The following is a 19809-nucleotide window of genomic DNA, read 5'->3' on the forward strand; positions in this document are numbered from 1 at the left end:
AATGCTTGTTCAAAGATATCTGAAAACAAAAGCACATTATATTAACATAGCCATGTAATTAGTTGATCACACCCATTTGTAACACAGCCATAATACGAAAGCTTCTACAGGTGCACAGTAGAGAGCATGCTGAACCGGTTGGTTCGGCAACTTGAGCGCCAAGGAGCGGAAAAGACTACAAAAAAGTAGTAAACACTGCCCAGTCCATCATCGGCTCTGACCTCCCTTCCATCGAAGGGATCCATCGCAGTCACTGCCTCAAAAAGGCTGGCAGTATCATCAAGGACCCACACCATCCTGGCCACACACTCATTTCACCGCTACCTTCAGGTAGAAGGTACAGGAGCCTGAAGACTGCAACAACCAGGTTCAGGAATAGCTACTTCCCCACAGCCATTAGGCTATTAAACTGGCTCGGACAAAATTCTGAACATTAATAGCACATTATCTGTTATTTGCACTTCATCAGTTTATTTATTCATGTGTGTATATATTTATATAATGGTATATGGACACACTGATCTGTTTTGTAATCAATGCCTACTATGTTCTGTTGTGCTGAAGCAAAGCTAGAATTTCATTGTCCTATCAGGGACACATGACAATAAACTCTCTTGAATCTTGAATCTTGAAAGCCATTTAATTTTTGAACTCGAGCAAAATCACAACAGCAGATTCAACTGAAATGGGGGGTTTTCGTAGATTCTCAGATCAGACCATGGTTTCCAAGGCATCTGTGACTTTGATGGCAAATGATATGTTGCTCTGCCTCGAGGAATATTCCCACTTCTCTTCTTGCTGCATCCACCAAGCAAGCTTCTTCAAGCAGGTTTTGCATTCATCACAGTGACCGACTACTGTTATCATTCAATACGCATTGTCTAATGAGACGGGAGCAGATTGAACCACGCTGTCTGACTTTAGAGACATATACAGCACAGAAACAGGTCCTTCGGCCCACCGAGTCCGCGCCATCCACCGATCATCCAGTGCACTAGCACGATCATGAACACACTGGGGACAATTTACAATTTTACTGAAGCCAATTAACCTACAAACCTATAGGTCGCTGGAATGTGGGAGGGAACCGGAGCACCCAGAGAAAACCTACGTGATCACAGGGAGAATGTACAATCTTCGAATAGACAGCGCCCATAGTCAGGATCGAACCTGGGTCTCTGGCGATGCCACAACATTTACAGGAAACAGACTACTGACCGACATCTACTACAAATCTACTGACTTCCATAGCTATCTTGGCAACACTTCTTCCCACCCTGCTTCCTGTAAAGACTCTATCCCCTACTCCCAATTCCTCCGTCTACACTGCATCTGCGCCCAGGATGAGGTGTTCCATACCCGGGCGTCGGAGATGTCCTCATTCTTTAGGAAACTGGGGTTCCCTTCTACCATTATAAATGAGGCTCTCACTAGGGACCCGCAGCTCCACTCTTACTCCCCCTCTCCCTATTTGTAACAAGGACAGAGTCCCCCTTGTCCTCACCTTCCACCCCATCAGCCGTCGCATACAGCATATAATCCTCCAACATTTTCGCCACTCCAACAGGATCGCACTACTGGCCATATCGTCCCAGCTCCACTCCTTTGTGCTTTCCGCGGACAGTTCCTTCCGAAATCCCTGGTCAACTCGGCCCTTCCCATCCAAACCACCCCCTCCACAGGTACTTTCCCCTGCAACCGCAGGAGATGCAACACCTGTCCCTTTACCTTCCACCTCAACTCTATCCAAGGACCCAAACAGTCTTTCCAGGTGAGGCAGAGGTTCACTTGCACCACCTCCAACCTCATCTACTGTATCTGTTGTTTCAGGTGTCAACCTCGACATCGGCGAGACCAAGCGCAGGCTCGGCGATCATTTCACTGAACACCTCCACTCAGTCCGTCTTAACCTACCTGATCTCCCGGTGACTCAACACTTCAACTCCCCCTCCCATTCCCAATCTGACCTTTCTGTCCTGGGCCTCCTCCATTGTCAGAGTGAGGCCCAGCGCAAATTGGAGGAACAGCAACTCATATTTCGCTTGGGTCGTTTACACCCCAGCGGTATGAACATTGACTTCTCTAACCTCAGATAGCCCTTGCTTTCCCTCTCTCCATCCCCATCCCCTTCCCAGTTCCCCCTCTAGTCTTTCTGTCTACAAATACATTCTATGTTTGTCCCGCCCCCTCCCCTGACATCAGTCTGGAGAAGGGTCTCGACCCGAAACGTCGCCCATTCCTTCTCTCCAGAGATGCTGCCTCACCCGCTGAGTTACTCCAGCATTTTGTGTCTACCTCCGATGTAAACCAGCAACTGCAGTTTTTTCTTACACGATACACTCCATGCCAGCTTCACACTCAGATAATATCCTATCTTTCCAAAGCAACAACTTTCTACTTCCATAACCAATCATCTCATGACACAGGAACGTAATAGTTATTTTTTCAGTTTTTAACCTATGTCTACGAAGCACATGAATAGGATTAAACTAATTTCATTCAGCAGTGAAATTTACTAGAAACAAATAAAAATCCAACAGTACTGATCAAATTATGGCATGGCTCATATTAATTCATTAGTAACATATTCATATATATTAAAGAGCAACATCCAAATGTCAGCAAATATGATTAATCATGGTTTAAACAGGCAGAAGATAAGATATAAGAAGATAATTAGGGCATTCGGTCCATCGAGGTGCTGTTCCTTGGGCAGTTCAACTACTAGAGATGATGAGGTGCTGTTCCATGGGTAATCCAACATTGAATACTCTTATTTCAGGTAATCCACAACCACTTTGTCCCTTTCTCTCTCTCCTCCCATTTACCTGGCCCTCTCTCACACTCTCATCTCTCACACCTCATGTCCCAGAGCCCTCTATCATCCTGTTTCTTTTACCTGCCCTACGCAACACTTCACCCAGTCGATTCCCTCCATCCCCCCAATATCCAGCTGCTCACTCCCCCCTCCTTTTCAAGCAACACCCTCATTCCGTCCCATTCTTCACTCTCCGTTCCTATCAGATTCCAGAATCTGAAGGGCCTCAACCCAAAACGTCACCAATGCATTTTCTCCAGAGATGCTGTCTGACCCATTGAGATACTCCGGCACTTTGTGTCCTTTTGTGTACGAACCAGCATCTGTAGTTCTTGGTTTCTCTAGCCTTTTGTTCGGCATTTATCATCTCCCAGTCTTTGTTGCCATCTCTCTCCTTATCTCCCCCACCTGCTGAAATGAAGGGTTTCCATCCACAATGTCAACTGTCCACATCCCTCCACAAGTGCTGCCTGACCAAAATTAATTCCTCCCGCAAATAAACTTTCCACTGTACCTCGGTGTACGTGATAATGATCGAAATTGCACTCTTTTTTTGGTAGATTACCAGCTTATTTCCCTCATATAGAGATATATAGGGGGGGGGGGGTACACAGTAAATTACTAGGAAAGTTTGGTGATCTTTTATAACTTTGTCAGCACTAAAACGTGGCGACACTTGTGCAATGCCTAGCTGAGGTCTACTGTATGATTTACCAGGATGTACGCAAAATAAAGCCTTTCACTGTACCCAGGTACATGTGACAATAAAGTATCGTGAAGTCATTGACTGAATTAGACAGAAATACATATCGCGTCACTGCATTGCCTTCTTGATCCACACCACCACCCACAAAGTCACACTCAGAAGACCTGAAAACATATTGGTCGGCGTTTCAATGAAGAAGCAAGGAAATGCCACAAACAATGCAATATTATTCTGAAGATCCTACTGCATGCTCGATATCTGTGGCATTATTTGTAGAACTCCCCCAAAGTCTGATGCAATTTATCAGAGGTTACGGGGAGAAGGCAGGAGATTGGGGTTATGGGGGAGAGATATATCAGCCACGATTGAATAGCGGCGTAGACTTGATGGGCCGAATAGCCTAATTGTACTCCTATCAATTATGATCTTATTCTCTCAAGATGTATCTCCAAACAAAAATGAACGTACTTCTACGACATGCGCCGAAAAAATCTACAAACTTTTAGAATGGATACGAGGAGGAATTTCTTTGCCAGAGTGTGATGAATCTGTGGAATTCCATGGAGGCCAAGTCATTGGGTATTTTAAAAGCAGAGATGAACAGATTCTTGATTAGTAAAGGTACAATGGTTCTGGGGAGAAGGCAGGAGACTAGGGTAGAGAAGGAAAAATAGATCAGCCTTGAATGACTGGCAGAGCAGAGTTAATTGAGTTTAGTTTCTTTTAGTTTAGAGATACAGCATGGAAACAGGAGAATGGGCTTGAGAGGGAAGAAGAGATCAATGACTGGCAGAGCAGAGTAGGGTTTTTTTAAGTTCAGAGATCCAGTGAGGAAACAGGCCCTTCGGCCCACCGAGTCAGCGCGGCCCGTACACTAACACTATCCTACACACACTAGTGATAATTTACAGTTTTATCAAGCCAATTAACCTACAAACCTGTACGTCTTTGGAGTGTGGGAGGAAATCGGAGCACCCGGAGAAAACCCACGCAGGTCACGGGGAGAACGTACAAACTCCATACAGACGTCACCCACAGTCTGGATCGAACCCGCGTCTCTGGTGTTGTGAGGGAGAAACTCTACCGCTGCGCCTTTGTGCTGCCCCAATGGGCAAAATGGCCTAATTCTGCTCCTATGCCCTATGATGTTCTGATCTAGGCTGCCCCACTGTCAGACCTGGACCACTTTTTGAATGGGGTCACCTTCAGATGGCACTATTTCAAACAGCAAGATCCGAAAGCAGCTTCATGTTTGGAAACAAAGAAAGATGGTCATGGGTTACTTGCACAATTGGAAACCGATGAACAGTGGCATAGAGCAAGTAGCAAACTGGGGCCCTTACAGTGTGCTACACACATGAGTAATCTAGATGTCAATGCAGGATGCACCATTAGTTAAGATAGTAAAAAGCCCAGTCGAAACTCGAATGATATTGATGAGATGGCAAGAAAGGAAAACCAATGTCAGACGGAACTTAATCCTGAAAAATATGAGGCGAAGCTTTTCAGGAAGACTAATAAGACACGGATATACGCAATGAATGGTCCCGGGTTAACGCCTATATGGTCGTGAGTAATCTCCTCGTGAGTAGTCTCCTCAGGTCGCCTAAAGAGTCGTAACGTTTTTCTTGTCGCTGCTGGATTTTGAAATGTTCAAAACTTTTTGGTGACTGTGGGCTTGACGTAGCTTGTCTTCTTCTGTCGTAGGTGCAGACGTAGGTTGTAGCCAGGTGACGTTGGTTGGCGCCGGGTGCTGACTTTGGTGAATTCCATTGGCAACTACCTACGTCAACCTACGTCAACCGACGACAGTACCGGCGACTGAATTGTCTTCAGTTTTTTTCAGTTGTCGACGACAGGGTCGTTGCTTGTTCCGCTGAGTTACTCAAGCATTTTGTGTCTATCTAAAGGTACCAGCTAAAAGCTGCAACATGCAATCCTTACAAGATACAAGATACATTTATTTGTCACATGTGCCAGTTGGCACAGTGAAATGTGATCACCATACAGCCATACAATAAAATAAAGAACACAACACACGATAGAGTTCAACATAAAACATCCCCACACAGCAGAATCTAAAGTTTCCCACTGTGAGGGAAGGCACCAAAGTCAGTCATCCTTGATATTCACCCGTGGTCGGGGCCTCCGGAGCCCTCCGCAGTCGCCGCTACTGGCATACCGTCACTCAGGCCCGCTCGCCGGGATGTTGGAACTCCGACATCGGGACTGGAGGCCAACCTCAGCGGCTTGGACCTCCGAATCGGCCGCTTCCTACCACAGTCCGCAGCTCCCGACACCCCCAGGCCGCGCCGTGCGGAGATTCACGCTGGCGGCCCTCGACAAAGTGCCCCAGGACTCCGCAATGTTGTAGTCAGCGCCGCTCGCTCAGGGAGCTCCGCAAACCACAGCTCCTCGATGTTGGAGCAGCAGGCCCAACGCTCCGGAGCTCCAAAGGGCGATCCAAGTTTACTCTCAGAAAATCACTCTCAGAGCAGTTTACTCTCAGAAAATTACCCTAAGGTGAGATGAAAAGCAAGCTCACAGAGATGGAAATGGGGCATATCCCTTTATAAGGCGGAGTGAAGTAGACGCTACGTTTTTGGTGGACAGAAGGCCATGTCTGTGCTTGAGGTCAGAAGACTTGATGATGTGAAGACCCTGCTGTGGCTGGTTAAGGAAGTCATCTTTAGTTTATCATAAGGTCATAAGGGATAGGAGTAGAATTAGGCCATTCGGACCAATAAAGTCTATTCCGCCATTCAACCATGGCTGATCTATCTCTCCCTCCTAACCCCATTCTCCTGCCTTCTCCCCATTACCTCTGACACCTGTACTAATCAAAATTCCATCTATCTCTGCCTTAAGAATATCCACTGACTTGTCCTCCACAGCCTTCTGTGGCAAAGAATTCCACAGATTCACCACCCACTGACTAAAGAAATGTCTCCTCGTATCCTTCCTAAAAGAACGTCCTTTAATTCTGAGGCCATGATCTCTAGTCCTAGACTCTCCCACTTTAGTTTAGTTTAGTTCAGTTTATTGCCACGTGTACCGAGGTACAGTGAAAAGCTTTCGTTGCATGCTAACCAGTGAGCGGAAAGACAATACATGATTACAATCGAGCCATTCAGTGTACAGATACATGATAAGGGATTAACGTGAATAATGTTCAGTGTAAGATAAAGTCTAGTAAAATCCGATCAAAGACAGTTCCGAGGGTCTCCAATGAGGTAGATAGTAGTTCTGGACAACTGTGGTTGTGGTAGGATGATTCAGTTGCCTGATAACTGGCCTCAGCAAATCTCGATTTTAGATGGCATCTGATAAAGGATATAATATGCCTGTGCAGGTTCCTTGAGGAGGTAATTCCTGACATGTAGTCTTGATTTGCCTCAGAGGTAATGGGGACAGTGGAGTAGAAGAGTCCTAGTAGAGGACCACCCATGCATTGAAAACAAACAGCACAGAGATGCAGTCAGGTGCGTTGAATTTACTGTCAACCTACAAAGACAATAGGTGCAGGAGTAGGTCATTTGGCCCTTCAAGCCAGCTGTGATCATGGCTGATCATCCACAATCAGTACCCCGTTCCAGCCTTCTCCCCATATCCCTTGACTCCGCTATCTTTAAGAGCTCTATGTAACTCTCTCTTGAAAGCATCCGGGGAATTTACCTCCACTGCCTTCTGTGGCAGAGAATTCCACAAATTCACAACCCTCTGGGAGAAAATGTTTTTCCTCACCTCCGTTCGAAATGGCCTATCCCTTATTCTTAAACTGTGCCCCCTGGTTCTGGACTCCCCTCGACATCGGGAACATGTTTCCTGCCTCTAACGGGTCCAATCCCTTAATAATCTTACATGTTTCAATAAGATCCCCTCTTATTCTAAATTCCAGTGTATACAAGCCCAGCCGCTCTATTCTAGCAACATATGACAGTCCCGCCAAACCGGGCAGTTACCAGCAATATACGGGTCACCTCCTTGTCAACTGAAGGCACTGTGATCAGCAGGCATATTTACACTGTTGTCAGCTGGTCAGTTACAAGGCAAAGTCTGGGTCTGGAGAAGGGCCCTGACCTAAAGCGTCACCTGTCCATTTTCTCCAGGGATGCTGACCCTCCGAGTCATTCACGCATTTTATGTCTATCTTCATTTGCAGGGCAAGATATATACTGTGATTATCTTGAGAGCTTTCCCTTTAAGAACTGGTAGACATAAGGAACTGCAGATGCTGGATGAGAACAAAAGACACGGAGAATGAAAGACACTCTGTGTTTTACATTGGAAACCGGTGTAAGGAACAGAAGTAGGGATTCTACAATTAAGAGACAATTCAAAGGTTGGATCAAAGCATGAAGATTCTATGGACACGAGATTGGGGTAGAACGGTGGTAGAGTTGCTGCCTTACAACACCAGAGACCCAGGTTCGATGTTCTGCACTCTCTATCTTTCCCTTTGCTTTATCTATCGTACTTGAGTTTGACGATTGTATTTTGCATGGTATTGTCTGATGATATAGTCCAACAACACAAGGTGCTGGACTATCTCAGCGGGTCAGGCAGCATCTCTGGAGAACATGGATAGATGACGTGCTGCAATAACTCAGCGGGTCAGGCAGCATCTCTGGAGATAAGGAATAGATGACGTTTCGGTTAGAGTAAACTGCTCTATGTTCGATTCAAACCAGCAGCTGCAGTTCATCCCCCCCCCTCAACTCTCAAGCTCTGTGCTGAACAACTGTCACCAGTCTACACAGTCATTTTCAACCAGTCCCTGCAAACCTGTAGTCCATGCCTGCTTCAAAGTCTCCACAATTGTTCCTGTACCCAAAAAGCTAAGGATTACTGGTCTTAATGATTACGGGCCTGTCGTTCTGACCTCTGTAATCATGAAGATGCAGCCAACTTAGGCCTGCACTTCATCCTGCAGCACCTAGACCACCAGGGGACCTATGCAGTACTTTTTTTGTTGATTTTAGCTCTGCGTTCAACACCATTGTGCCAGAGCTACTACACTCCAAACTCTTCCAGTTGACTGTGCCTGAACCCCTCTGTCAGTGCATCAGCAACTTCCTGACGGACAGGAAGCAGCATGTGAGGCTGGGAAAGCACATCTTGGACCCGCTGACCCTCAGCATAGGAGCACCGCAAGGCTGCGTACTCTCCCCACTCCTCTACACACCAATGACTGCACCTCCACAAACACCTCTGTCAAGCTTCTCAAGTTTGCGGACGACACAACCCTGATTGGACTGATCCAGGATGGGGAGGAATCTGCCTACAAACAGGAAAGTGACACAGCTGGCGTCCTGGTGCCATTGCAACAACCTCAAGCTCAGTGCTCTTAAGACAGTGGATTGATTGGAAACTTTAGGAGAGCTCCCCCATCCCTCCTCTCACTCATCATAAACATCACCACAGTCACATCTGTGGTGTCATTTAAGTTCCTTGGATTCATCATGTTCAGGGACCTTAAATGGGAGGCTACCATCTGCAAGAAGCTGAACCATTTCGCCGCTTGCTGCAGGTCCCATGGGAACCGCAATTCTAGCTCGGCATCTAATCTGCACCTGCTGCAACAAGACCAAACATTTTCAGACTCCCAGGACCAGCTTGAAGCTGCCCACGAGGACGATTCAATTAGCTCATATGAAGAGTCTACTGTTCACACTCTCCTTCACACAGCTGGTAAGCTTTTGGATCCCTCTGTGTCCATGCAAATTAACAACAAGCCTGTGCAGTCCAAATTGGATCCGGGGCACGCATGAATGTCATGTCCCTGAAGGTTCTACAACAAGATAAGAAATAATGAGACCTTGACTAGAGACAGCTCTACCTTACATGCTTATGGGGGGGAGGTCCTCCAACCTCTTGGAAGAACTAGCTTTAAAAGTGTATTGGAAAATACCACAAGAAATCGGAATTTTTATATCCTAAGATCGGACTCTGTGACATTACTGGGCATCCATGCGTGCCAGGACCTTGGGCTGGTCTCTTTCGATCACTCCGTTCACAAGTTACTTATATCTGAGGATCGGATTCGAAACTACCCTGACCTCTTCAACGACAAGCTGGGCAAGCTTCCTGTGACTTATAAAATCGCCATTGACCCCACCATTGACCCAGCTGTCCACCGTCCCCAGTGTATGCCACATACACGCGTGATAGAATCGAGACTGAACTTAGAAATATGGTTTCCATGGGTCTGCTGGCTGAGGTCAGTGACCCCACAGACTGGGTCTCCACCATGGTTGTCACGCAAAAGAAAGACAAAGATGAGCTGCGGGTGTGCATTAATCCAAGAGACCTAAACACTGCCATCAAGTGCCCACATTATCCGATGAGAACTGCTGAAGACGTTGTGGCCTAAATCGGTCGCGCAACAGTGATTTCCATGCTAGACGCAAAAAGCTCGTTCTGGCAGATACCTCTAGATAACTTGTCCTCGAACCTCACCACGTTTGGCACACCATTTGGCAGGTTCAAATTTCTCTGAATGACATTTGGTATAAATTCGGCTAGCGAAGTTTTTCAGAGAACCATGGAACAGTTGTTCACAGGCTTCCCATGTGCCATCATTGTAGATGACACCCTGGTGTATGGCAAAGACATAGTGGAGCACGACCACAATCTCAAGCAGACTCTGGACAGGGCACGTGAGATTAACCTAAAGTTCAACCCCAACAAGTGCAAGTTCCGCGTTCCAGAGGTCACCTATGTCGGACACGTATTCACTCGCAACGGTCTGAAGCCAGACCCGAAGAAAGTTGCAGCTATCCTCAAAATGCCTGCCCCTGTTAACGTACACAGCCTCCAATGATTTCTGGGTATTGTGAACTATCTGGGAAAGTTCATACCCTATCTCAGTGAACTCAGTTCACCACTGAGGCTGCACTAAATGGACCTGGTACCAGCAACACCAACAGGCATTTGACATTTTAAAACTGCAGCTGGCCAGCGATCCTACCTTGACATATTGAGGCGACCTGTCACAACAACCTTTCTCTCCACGGGGAAGGATGTAGATTGGTTATTGCATGTGAACCAATCAGAGTAGTGTTGTACCACTAACTCCACCTTACTATATACTTTATATTAACATCCATTTCCTATGTTACGTTAGTTATACCAGCGGTAGCAATGAGCTAACAACCTGCTGTACCGCTCTATTGCACCATGTGATTAAAGATGATTTAAACTCCAGACCTGTGTCTGTTAAGACATTTACAGACTCCACAGTCAAAAAGGCCCAACAGAGGATGTACTTCCTGCGGCAGCTGAGAAAACGCAATCTGCCACAGGCAATGATGGTCCAATTCTATACGGCCATCATAGAGTCTGCCTTCACCTTCTCCAACATGGTCTGGTTTGGCTCAACCACCGAGCACGACATTCGCAGGCTGCAGCGAATCATCTGATCAGCTGAGAAGGTTATTGGCTGCAACCTTCCCCCCATTGACGAACTGTACACTGCAAGGGCCAGGAAGCGAGCAGGTAAGATAATCTCTGACCCCTCTCACCCTAGCCACAAACTCTTTGAATCACTTCCCTCTGGAAGGCGACTCCGGACTGTCAAAGCCGCCACAGCTAGACATAAAAACAGTTTTTTTTCCACGAGCTGTAGTTCTACTCAACAGCCAAAAGTCTGTAGCCTCCTTTTGCTCTGGTATTTTATTTCATTCTTCACATGTTTAAATTATAATGTTCTATTTTTAATTGTCTACTGTATATCGTGTTGTTACATGCGAGCAAAGCACCAAGGCAAATTCCTTGTATGTATACATACTCGGCTAATAAAATGTATTCAATTCAATTCAATTCAAGATAGATGATGTTTTGGGTCGAGACACTTCAGACTGATCGGGGGGGAGGGGAGCAGAAAGGAGGGGCAGGACAAAGCCTGGCGGGGAATAGGTTGATAAGGGTGAGGAGGATTTTTTGATACGCAAATGTTTGGCAAAAGTCAGAGATGAAAACAGAGAACAGGTAAGACCAAGGGAGAATTGAATGTTCATATCATTGGGGTGTAAGCTCCCCAAGCGAATACGAGGTGCTGTCCCTCCAGATTGCGTGTGGCCTCACTCTGGCAATGGAGGAGGCCCAGGATAGAAAGATCAGTGTGGGAATCAGAAGATGAGTTAAAATAGTTAGCAACCGGGAGATCCAGCAGGCCTTGGCGGGTCAAGCACAAGTATTTGGCAAAACATTCGCGTAGTCTACGCTTGGTCCTGCCGATGTACAGAAGGCCACACTGGGAACACTGGATGTAGTAGAGGAGATTAGAGGAGGTGTACGTGAACCTCTTTTTCTCGTGAAAGGACTCCTGGGGTGCCAGGATGGGTTTGATGGAAGAGGCATAAGGGACAGCCAATACATTTCCTATGGTTGCAGGGGAAAGTAGCAAGGGCCGGAGTGGTTTAGGTGGAAAGGGGTGAGTGCACCATGGAATTGTAGGGGGAGCAGGCCCTGCGGAAGGTGGAAAGGGGTGGAGGTGGGAAGATGTGACTGGTGGTGGGATCAAGTTTAAGGTGATGGAAGTGTCAGAGGATGATGGTTTTGATGTGGATGCTGGTGGGGTGAAAGGTGAGGACCAGGGGAACTAGCATTGGGGGGAGGGGAAGCAAGAGCAGAGCTACAGCACACAGTGGAAACTCAGGTGAGGGATCCATCTATGACAGTAGTGGGGAAAATCATATTTACTAAAGAACGAGGGGATATTGGACATCTAGAATGGAAAGTCTCATATTGGGATGAGATGCCATGGAGACGGAGAAATTGAAAGTAGGCGATAGCGTCGTTGCAAGAGGCAGGGCAGGAGGTAGTGTAGTGCAGATAACTGTGGGAGATTTGTAGTAGACCTCAGTTCATAGCCTGTGATAGGGAAAGAGAGATCAAGAAAGTGGAGAGGTGTCAGAGATAATCTGTGAATTTGAGGACAAGGTGGAAGTTGGTGGTAAAGTTATTGAAATCAACGAGTTCTGCATGGGTGTAGGGGGCAGTCGTCAATGTAGTGGAGAAAGAGTTGGTGGATGATGTCAGTGTATGTTTCAAACAAGGACTGTTCGATGTAACAGACAAAATGGCAGGCATAGCTGGGGCCCCCGCCAGTGCCCATGGCTTCAACTTTGACTTGGAGAAAGAGAGGGGTGATGAAAGAAAAGTTATTAAAGGCGAGGACAGGTTCCACCAGACGGAGGAGAATGTTGGTAGAGGGAACTTGGTTGGGTCTCTGTTCAAGGAGGAACCAGAGGGCTTGAGACCTCGAGGGAGAAGAGGCGCCACACAAATGCAAGGTTTAAAGTGAATGTTTCTGGATGTTTACGTTTTGGCTATAGTCAAGGGGAAGGTGTGAGGAGATGTCAGAGAACAGGCGCCTGGCTTTAGCGTAGAACAGGCTACATCAATATATTTTTTGTATATCTTTAATTCATTTTGTTCGGTATCTCTCGTTTGCCTTTCCCCTGACTCTCAGTCTGAAGGGGGGTCTTGACCCGAAACGTCACCTATTCCTTTTCTCCAGAGATGCTGCCTGACCTGCTGAGTTACTCCAGTGCCTATGTTCGGCTTAAACCAGCATCCGCAGTTCCTTCCTACCAACTACAGCAGCATCTCCCTTGTCAGAAGGCTTAATACCAATGTTGGGATTGTTGCTGAGTGAGCAGAGGGCCATGTGTTCAGAGGCAGTGAGATTGGAGTGGGTCAGGGGAGTGGAGAAGTCAATATAGTTGATGTCACGCTGGCAGTCGGAAATAAAAAGGCTCAGAGGGAGTAGGGGGGCTGAAATCCACAGGGAGGAGGAATGTTGGGGATGAAAATTGTCGTCACTGGGTGGCAAGGACTCCTTACCAGAGAAAAATGCCCGGAGCTTTTCAATGTACCTCGATACACGTATCAATAATAAAGCTAAACCCTGTTATTTTGCCGCTCTTTTTTAGTTTTTTTAATGTAATTTAGTTTATTATTGTCACGTGTGTATCGAGGTGCAGTGAAAAGCTTTTGTTTGCGTGCTATCCTGTCAAAGAAAATACCATACATGATTACAATCAAGCCATCCACAGATATAGGGTTCAACAGACAGTGCAGATATAACATCCGATAAAGATAATTCAAAGGTTTGCAATCAGGTAGGTGGTCGGTCAGGACCGCACTCTAGCTGATTAAAGGGCTATTTAGTATAGATTAGTTTGAGATGCAGCAGGCAAACAGGCACTTTGGCCCACCGAGTCCTCGCCAACCAGCGATCACCCTGCACATTAGTTCCACATTATCCCACTTTCTCCAGCATTTAGTTTCACAGAGGGGAGAGGGGGGAAAGGTAGGAGGAGGGGGGAGGAGGATGGAGGGATGGAGGGGAGAGGATGGAGGGAGAGATGGAGGAAAGAGGGAGGAGAGAAGAGGGAGGAGAGAAGAGGGAGGAGAGAGAGAGGGAGGAGAGAAGAGGGAGAGAAGAGGGAGAGGATGGGGAGGGGGAGGGGGAGGGAGGGAGGGTAGGGGGGTAGGGAGAGGTAGGGGGAGGGGAGGGGGGGGGGTGTGGAGGGGGGGGGGGGAGGAGAGAGGAGAGGGGGTAAAGGGGAGGACAGGGAAGAGGGGGAGAGGATGGAGGAAAAAGAGGGAGAGTGATGGGGGGGGGGAGGGGAGAGGTAGGGGGGGGGGGGAGGGAGGAGAGAGAGGGAGGGGGGAAGAGAAAGGGGGAGGGTACAGGGAAGGGAGGGGAGAGTAGAAAGGAGAGGGGATGTGAGGCGAGGAGGAGAGTGAGGGCCGCCAGCCGCCTGTGATGAGAGCGAGTGAGTGAGGGAGTGTGAGTGAGTGTTGTCGCTGTGAGCTCCTCACCTGGCGCTGGCGCTGGCGATGCGGCCTGGGCTCGAGCCTCCGCCATGGCAACGCGTCCGGCTCCAACCGCCTTCCCCACCCGCCCCCGGCCCCCGGCCCCGCGACAAAGGTTCCGCGCTGAGATGTGGGCGATTTTATTGTTTGCACTGGATGATTTTTGTTGTTTCTTTTTAACAACGAGACTCCCTCCAGGTTCCCGGCGATGCCCGAGTCCCCCCCTCCCTTTTGCAGGTGTTTAAAGCGATGCCCCAGCGGTGACTTTCACCCGGGAGGAACTTCTCCCTCACGACCGGCTTATTGTCGCCGAGCGGGACTCGAACCCGCGACCGTCGCAGCCCCGGGACAGCGAGGCTGGTGGTGGCGAGGGTGAGGGAGGGGTTGGCTGTATTGTGCAGCAAAGATCCGCTATAAGATCTTCGTTGTGCTGGGCGGCGGCGGGAGGAGAGAGAGAGAGAGAGAGGGATGGAGTTTCCGGGGGAGGAAGAAAAGGGGAGAACCGCTGGGCCCGGGCCGGCGTCATCAGGGGCGGCCTAGAGGAGGAGGAGAGAGAAGGAGAGGAGGAGAGGAGAGAGGAGGGAGAGGAGAGAGGAGAGGGAGGGGAGAAAGAGGAGAGGAGGAGGAGAAGAGAGGGAGAGGGAGAGGAGGAGGAGGAGAGGAGGAGAGGAGGGGGAGAAGAGGAGAGTGGCGAGAAAGAGGGGAGGAGGAGGGGAGAAAGAGGGAGAAGAAAAGAGGAGGGAGAGGAGAAAGAGGGAGAGGGAGAGGAGGAGGAGAGGAGAGGAGAGGTAGGGGAGAAAGAGGGAGGGGCGAGAAAGAGGGAGGAGAAGAGAAGAAAGAGGGAGAGGAGAAAGAGTAGGAAAGAGGGAGGGGAGAAAGAGGGAGAAGAGGAGAAAGAGGGAGGGGAGAAGAAAGGGAGGGAGAAGAGGAGAAAGAGGGAGAAGAGGAGAGGGAGAGAGGAGAAAGAGGGAGAGAGAAGAAAGAGGTAGAGGAGAAAGAGGGAGGGAGAAGAAAGAGAGGAGAGAAAGAGGGAGAGGAGAGGAGAAGGGTGGAAAGGGAGGAGGAAAAGAGGGAGGAGGGGGGAAGAATAGAGAGGGAAGAGAACAGGGAGAGTAGGATAGAGGGGAGAGAAGGACGGAGAGGAAAATAGAAGTGGAAAAGGAGGGGGAGAGAAGAGAGGTAGTGGAAAGGGAGGAGAAAGAGTGAGAGGGTGTGAGAGTAGGAGAAAGAGGGAGTGAGAAGAGAGAGAGAGAGTGAGTGAAAGGGAGGAGAGTGAAATAAATTGAGGGAGAGAGGGAAGAGTGAGAGGAGAAAGAGTTAGGGAGGAGTGAGTGAGTGAGCAGAGGAAGAAGAGTAGGAAAGAGAGAGAGGAGAGTGAAAGAAAGAGGGAGGGGAGTGAGCGAGGGAATGACAGACGTTTGAGGGAGGAGACAGATAGGGGGAGGGAATTGCTAAGAAAGGAGAGGGAGCAGGGGCAAATGAGGATGGTGAGCAGGTGAAGGTTGTGATGGTGTGAGAGGGAGGAGGGCAAGGGAGTGAAAAGGAGGGCCACGAGTGCGAGGCGGAGGGAAAAGGAGTGAGGCCTACACCACGAGTGGAGAAGGAATAAAGGCAGTGAGAAAGTTTGTGAAAAGTGGTGTGCCTGAGGCGAAGAGGAGCAATGCGATTGCAATCAAACCCCGCTTAGAGTGAGGTAAGGAGCACATCGACCCTGATATCTTAGCAGACTAGTTCATAAAATAATGGTGAGGAAAATTGGTCCATTTGTCTGTCTGTGAAGTGATTACTATTTAATTAGAATAGAGAAGTATGTGATGCAAATTTTCATTGTTTCCATAGTGTTTTATATCGAACTAATGACTTTTGATGTAATATAGAAAATAGAGACGTAATTTGGACAGTAATCTTAAACAACATTATAATAGTGAACCGCAGATGCCGGGTTTTAAAAAAAAAAAAAAAGCGGCCCTGACCTCACACCTACCTCACACCAAAAATAGCGGAGTCAGGGTAGGCAGGAACGGGGTACTGATTGGGGATGATCAGCCATGATCACATTGAATGGCGGTGCTGGCTCGAAGGTCCGAATGGCCTACTTGTGCATCTATTGCCTATGGTCTATTGAACTATATTTAATCAGACTTTATCTTGCACTAATTGTTGTATCCTTTACCTGTACACTATGGCGACTTGATTGTAATCATTGATACAGGTGTCCGAGGTTATGAGGAGAAGGCAGGAGAATGGGGTTAGGAGGGAGATATTGATCAGCTATGATTGAATGGCGGAGTAGACTTGATGGGCCGAATGGCCTAATTCTGCTACTATCTCTTATGATCATTAATAGTCATTGACTAGATAGGACGCTACAAAAAAAACCTCGGTACACATGACAATAATAAACTAAACTGGAGGAACTCAACAAGTCAGGCAGTGTATCTGGAGAACATGGATGTGTGAAGTTTCGGGTCGGGACCCTTCTTCGGACTGAAGAAGGATCCCAACTTGAAACATTGCCCATCCATGTTCTGCAGAGATGCTGCCTGACCTGCTGAGTTACTCTTGCACTTTGTGTCTTTTTTTTGCAATAGTAACCTGATTTTAATCATTTTGATTGAAGAAATATTTGTCAAGTGCATCAGGACTAGATACAATGATCTTCTCTAAAATATAGGCTCCAAATCTTCTAGATCCAATCGAGATAGAAAATGGAGACTTGATTTAATGTCCCAGCTAAAAGACAAAAAAACAATGACTTCCTCAGTACTACACTGAAGGACCTGTTTACACTGAAGTCACTTGCATCCTCACCCAAAACATCGTCTGTCCAAGTCTACCAGATATGCTGCCTGATCTGCTGAGAATTTCCAGCACTTTGTGTATGCTTTTTTTGGTAAACCAGCATCTTGGCGGTGACATTTCAGGTCGAGACCTTTCTTCTGACTGAGAGTCAGCGGACTCAATCATTTTCCCCTGACTCTCAGTCTGAACAAGGGTCCAGTCCCGAAACATCACCTATTCTTTTTCATTAGAGATGCTGTCTGTTCCGCTGAGTTACTCCAGCGTTTTGTGTCTATCTTCAGTTTAAACAAGCATCTGCAGGTCCTTCCTACATGATAAGGGAATAACTTTTAGTGTAAGGTTAGGCCAGCAAAGTCTGATCTAGAATACTCCGAGGATGTGGATAGCAGTTCAGCACTGCTCTCTGGTTGTGGTAGGATGATTCAGTTGCCTGATAACAGCTGGGAAGAAACTGTCCCTGAATCTGGAGGTGTGCGTTTTCACACTTCTGTACCTTTTGCCAGAGGGGAGAAGAGGGAGTGGCCAGGTGTGACTTGTCCTTGATTATGCTGCTGGCCTTGCCGAGGCAGTGTGAAGCATAAATGGAGTCTGCCTAAACCTACCTGATCTCTCAGTTGCACAGCACTTTAAGTCCCTCTCCCATTCCCAATCTGACCTTTCTGTCCTGGGCCTCCTCCATTGTCAGAGCAAATTGGAGGAACAGCAACTCATATTTTGCTTGGGTACCTTACACCTCAGCAGTATGAGCATTGACTTCTCTAACTTCAAGTAACCCTTGCTTTCCCTCTCTCTCCATCCCCTCCCCCTTCCCAGTTAGATATAGATATATAGATATGCCATTTATTGTCACTATACATGTACAGTGAAACTGAAAGCTGCTCGTACTCAGTGCATACATACAATTTAGCACAAAAAACAAGAAACAGAAAAAAAAAAACAGAAGGGAGATGGAGGGGGGGGGGGGGGGGGGGGGGGGGGGGGGACATATATACATATATCATATATACATATATACAGATGGAAGTCCGTGTTGGGCGGTGTAGTCAGTGCATGTGTGAATTTGAATTTATGGTAGATATAATTCTCGGAAAGCAACTATTCCTGAGTGTTTGTCCTGGATTTGATGCACCTATAGCGCCTTCCAGAGGGCAGCAGGTCGAACAGTCCAAACGCAGGATGGGAGCTGTCTTTGATGATCTTCTTTGCCCTGCTAAGGCAGCGGGAGGTGTAGTTCTCCCACAGTCTTACTGTCTCCGGCTACACTTTATCTCTGTACCGCCCACACAGTCTGAAGAAGGGGCTTGACCCAAAATTTCACCCACTCCTTCTCCAGAGATGTTCCTGTCCCGCCGAGTTGCTCCAGCATTTTGTGTCTACCTTCAATAGAAGGGAGGTTGGTTTATGTGATGTCCACTATTCACTGTAATCTCTTGTGGTCTTGGATGTAGCTGTGATGAATCCTGATAAAATGCTTTCTATGGTGCATCTATAGAAGTTGGTGAGAGTTGTTGGGAAATTGCCGAACCTCCTAAGCCTTCTATGGAAGGAGGGGTGTCGGTGTGCTTTCTTGGGCGTTACTTCAATATGGGTGGTCCAGGAGAAGTTGTTGGTGATATTTACTCCAAGGAATTTGAAGCTTTCAACCACCTCTAGTTCGGCGCCATCAATGCTAACTGGGGTATGTGGACCGTTTCGCATCCTGAAGTCGACCACTATATCCTCTGTCTTGCTGACATTGAGAGAAAGGTTGTTGTCTCGACACGAGTTTCTCAATCTCCTTCCTGTACTCCATCTCATCATTCATTATTTGATATATCCCCACAATACAGGTGTCATGTGAGGATTTGAAATTAGATTTGTACATGACTGCACAGTCGTGGGTGTACAAGGCGTAAAGAAGGGGCTGAGAACAGAATGGCACCATTTGGCGCCGCCGTTTTGTGGCCGCTGTTTCGGAGGAGGAGATAATTTAAATGTGCCATCCATCCGCATACCACACTTCCAAATCTTGTAAGAAAACAATCCAGCTGTGTCTTCCAAAAATTAAAATTCGATCATCTTCCTGACCACTATCACATATTAAAAAGTTTTCCCTTTGACCATTGTTCGTGATATAATATCTGTACTCATCGGGGATCACTAACTCACGAACACTAATGCCCCTGGCCCTCTAAGGAAACCTGAACGGAAACCTCTGGAGACTTTGCGCCCCGCCCAAGGTTTCCGTGAGGTTCCCGGAGGTTTTTGTCAGTCTACCTACCTGCAACCACCTGCAACCTCCAGGAACCGCACGGAAACCTTGGGTGGGGCGCAAAGTCTCCAGAGGTTTCCGTTCAGGTTTCCTAAGTGGGACAGGGGCATAACGGGATTTGGAGGAGCAAAGTCAATTTGCTTTTGTTTTCTTCTTACTCTTTTTTTTTAAATTGCCTCTGCATTTGGAAGTGCTGCTTGAGCTGCTTGAGAAATATTTTCTACGCAAGCATTTATAATTGATGATGGTTGTTCTAAAGTTTCTCCAGCATGACGCTTTACACGTATAAATTGTAGCCACTTCGACACTTACTGCTGAAGCACCATGAGAATGCATGTTCATTTCTTTAACCACTTCATTGTTTTTAGTATGAATACGACCTTTGCACTCGTCCTTGTGCTCACA

The 19809-nt window shown here is 47.5% G+C and overlaps 2 protein-coding genes across 3 annotated transcripts in view; one reads left to right on the top strand and one right to left on the bottom strand.

Annotated features, from left to right (window-relative positions):
• The window catches only part of slc4a1ap (solute carrier family 4 member 1 adaptor protein), a 187891-nt gene extending 173438 nt beyond the window's left edge, over positions 1 to 14453 (bottom strand). Inside the window, exon 1 of the mRNA XM_055636349.1 lies at positions 14358 to 14453. Coding sequence (XP_055492324.1) covers positions 14358 to 14403 — 46 coding nt within the window. The 5' untranslated portion in view covers positions 14404 to 14453. The remainder of the gene's footprint in view (positions 1 to 14357) is intronic.
• A 969-nt stretch (positions 14454 to 15422) lies between these two features.
• Positions 15423 to 19809, top strand: part of supt7l (SPT7 like, STAGA complex subunit gamma) — a 34238-nt gene continuing 29851 nt past the window's right edge. For both annotated transcript variants that reach the window (XM_055636357.1, XM_055636358.1), the window contains exon 1: positions 15423 to 16044. The gene's annotated coding sequence lies outside the window, so the exon portion shown is untranslated. The remainder of the gene's footprint in view (positions 16045 to 19809) is intronic.

This window comes from Leucoraja erinacea, chromosome 5, assembly GCF_028641065.1.
Source record: "Leucoraja erinacea ecotype New England chromosome 5, Leri_hhj_1, whole genome shotgun sequence".
In the NCBI taxonomy this organism is placed as follows: Eukaryota; Metazoa; Chordata; class Chondrichthyes; order Rajiformes; family Rajidae; genus Leucoraja; species Leucoraja erinaceus.